The sequence below is a fragment of the Mandrillus leucophaeus genome, unplaced genomic scaffold (genome assembly GCF_000951045.1).
Source record: "Mandrillus leucophaeus isolate KB7577 unplaced genomic scaffold, Mleu.le_1.0 Scaffold69, whole genome shotgun sequence".
Lineage (NCBI taxonomy): Eukaryota > Metazoa > Chordata > Mammalia > Primates > Cercopithecidae > Mandrillus > Mandrillus leucophaeus.
This window is the reverse complement of record NW_012107474.1, coordinates 1,132,409-1,135,548: the sequence shown is the minus strand read 5'-3', so window position 1 is coordinate 1,135,548 and position 3,140 is coordinate 1,132,409. Positions and strand designations below refer to the sequence as shown.

The window sequence follows — 3,140 nt, the reverse complement described above, 5'->3', positions numbered from 1 at the left end:
GCGGCATGGGTGTTGGGAGGGCAGCCCCTCTATACTCACTGTGAACAGGCCTTTGGCTCTCCTCCGGCTGCCGACGAAGAATCGAGCTCCTCTCACCGACAGGGTGGCTGGGAAGGGCACATCAGCCATTCTGAAAATATCAGAGGACAGCGTTAGGGCCACAGGAGAGCGGTCGCACCAGTTTACCCACAGAAGGAGTGGGAACGAGCCCCTCACTAAGCAGCGTGCACCGGGCCGTGGCTGCCACACAAAGGACGGCACACAGGGCCGATCGCCTGCACAGCTCTGGAGGCCAGTAGCCTGGATGAAGCTGGGACAGGGTTTCTCCAAAGGCTCCAGAGGAGGACGCTTCCTCGACTCATCAGCTTCTGGTGGCTCCAGGTGCTCCCCGTGACCTGTGGCCATGTCACTCCAGTGTCCACCTCTCCGGTTGTCTGTCTGCTGGTAAGGATCCTAGTCGCACTGAAGCAGGGCCCACCTCACTCCAGGGTGACCTCAGCTTGACTTGATGACTGCAAAGACCCTGTTTCCAGGTAAGGTCACATTCATGGGTGCTGCGTGGACATGAATTCTGGGGGGCACTTCACCCCAGGGCCAGGACCTTCTGCAGAAGTGTGTGGTGACATGCTTAGTGGTTCTTCTCCATCTCACGGTGAATGTGCCATGGCTTCAACCTGTACAGGGTCCTCCGGCCCACTCACCCTCCCTCCACTGAGCTCCTGCACCATCACCCAGCCTGGGGTGCTGGGACACATGGCTTCAGGGCAGGAGGAGGCTGGTGACCCACGAGGGTGTCAGGAGCAGGCGGTCTTGATGAGTGGGTGGAGGCTGAACACTGGAGATGGAGCAAGGTGGGTGGCCACTGGGGGACGGCGTGGCTAGAGCTCCTGGGCAGAGGAGCAGGGGTGCCTTCGGGCTTGCCTCCCCCGCCCACGCTGCCACTGTCTCTTGTAAAACGTCTGCTCCTTCCAGTCTTTGCCATCTGGCTGCAGCTGGCCGTGGTGAGCTCAGCTCCTGCCCTGCTGTCCCAGAAGGCCCCGTCCTCTGCACACAGCTTGGCCTCTGCTAGGGTCCAGGCTTCTGGCCCCTGAAGCCCTGGCCTGTACCCTCCATGGCAACCTGCCAAGGGCTTAAGTTCTTCCGTGGCCACAATCGGCTCCAGGCCTGTGACTCCTCATGTCCCACCATCTCCCCCAGGAAGTCCACTTTTAAAATATTTGGGGAACATTCCTAATCATTATGCTTTCCACCCTAATTTCTTCCTTTCTCCTGAGGAGGCAGGTGAATGTTTGTGCAGGCCTCAGGTGCTGCTGCCGCGTCATTCCTAGCTGCTGTGGTAAAGCCAGAGTCAGGCGGCGTTGATGTCCAGCCAGAAGGCCTTTCTTTACAGGGTGGGAAGCCGCTGCCAGGCCAGGTTGTCTTCCGCCCGCATGGCACCTCCCTGGGAGACTCTCAGCTCTCGGGACCTGAGAACTCATCACCCTCCTGAGGGCCCGAATGAGTTTGGGGTAGTGTGGGAGAGAGGCTATGATAAAAGTGTGTTTAAACTAACTGCATAATAAAAATACTTATAAGTTTCGTAACAAAACAGAAGATCCTACCTTTGAAAGTAATATTTGAAGGCTGGGCGCGGTGGCTCAAGCCTGTAATCCCAGCACTTTGGGAGGCCGAGACGGGCGGATCACAAGGACAGGAGATCGAGACCATCCTGGCTAACCCAGTGAAACCCCGTCTCTACTAAAAAAAAAGCAAAAAACTAGCCAGGCGAGGTGGCGGGCACCTGTAGTCCCAGCTACTCGGGAGGCTGAGGCAGGAGAATGGCGTAAACCCAGGAGGCAGAGCTTGCAGTGAGCTGAGATCCGGCCACCGCACTCCAGCCTGGGCGACAGAGCGAGACTCCATGTCAAAAAAAAAAAAAAAAAAAAAAGTAATATTTGAAATAATACTTTACTATTTAATAGATTTAATATAAACTGGATCATTTGCAATTAAAAAGACAGAAGCGCAGTCCTACTCCACAGTGGTAGATCCTGACATTGGTAACCAACTGGCTGAGCTATGGGGACTGAGGGCTCCTGTCCAGGGGACCTACTGTCAGGCCACAGAAACCAGGTGACGTCAAAAACGAGAAACAAACTCGGCTTCCAAAAGCCCCCATTGTGTCCAAGGCTTCAAAGGATAATCTTGTACTCATTTGGAGTTTTTGTCAATATTTGCTCCCTCGTCCGCGAGGAACCTGCCATGTGGAGTCGAAGCCAGGCCTGGGTCTCCAGCCTGGGGTTGGGGAAGGAGTGACTCTGACTTCCTGCTGTTGCCTGTTGTGATGTTAACGCCCTCCCCACAGTGCTGGTCCCCTGCCAAGTCCCCTGAGCTACTTCTGGAAAAGGAGTGTGCTTGGTGTGATCGTCCTTACCTGGTTCTAAGCCACTGAGTCTGATGTGCAGCGGGTTTTGTGTTTAAGACATGGAGAAACATTAAAATCTGGGTTTTGACAGCAGTGTGCTTCATAAACTCTCCCTGGATTCCCCTTCCAGCCCGAATCCAGGGCATCACTCACCACCTGCTCTCACCAATGCCCACTCTGCCCACAGATGGTGAGCCTGCCTCGCCCCATGCAGCCCTTCAGAGGTTGGCAGGGAGCGTGACCTGACCTCCCATGGTCAGCCCCTGCCTCATGAAAGGCTCCTGCTCCCTGGGCGGCTCCTGCCCCGTGGATGGCTCCTGCCCCGTGGGCGGCTCCTGCCCCGTGGATGGCTCCTGCCCCGTGGATGGCTCCTGCCCCTCCGCCCCGTGACTCCTGGCCCTGGTCGGCTCCTGCAGGCATTGCCCGGTGAGCATGGCTGAAGGACGCCCGGCCTGGCAGGACTCTTTGGGCCACAGGTGCACCCTCCCCGGGTGGGTACCTACATGTCCACCGGGAGGCCGCAGTCCGTGGTGAGGGAGAAGATGCCTGCAGACACAGCCAGGACCAGCGTGTGCCAGCGACTGTCCACCAGGGCCGGGCTGCGGAAGGACACTCGGGTCTGCCAGGCGCCGGCCGTGTCCTCGCGAAGGAACAGGAAGTGCAGCTGGGCAGGCGAGAACCGCAGGCCCAGCAGCAGCAGGTCGCTCTCCTCCGCCACCACCGTCAGCAGGTACTC

General features: G+C 57.7%; 1 protein-coding gene across 1 annotated transcript in view; it reads right to left on the bottom strand.

Annotated features, from left to right (window-relative positions):
• The window catches only part of TSPEAR (thrombospondin-type laminin G domain and EAR repeats), a 216,983-nt gene that overhangs the window by 34,092 nt on the left and 179,751 nt on the right, over nucleotides 1-3,140 (bottom strand). Inside the window, exons 4-5 of the mRNA XM_012002511.1 lie at nucleotides 2,908-3,137; nucleotides 40-130 (exon numbers count right to left, since the gene is read on the bottom strand). Of these exons, the coding sequence (XP_011857901.1) occupies nucleotides 40-130; nucleotides 2,908-3,137 (321 nt within the window). The remainder of the gene's footprint in view (nucleotides 1-39; nucleotides 131-2,907; nucleotides 3,138-3,140) is intronic.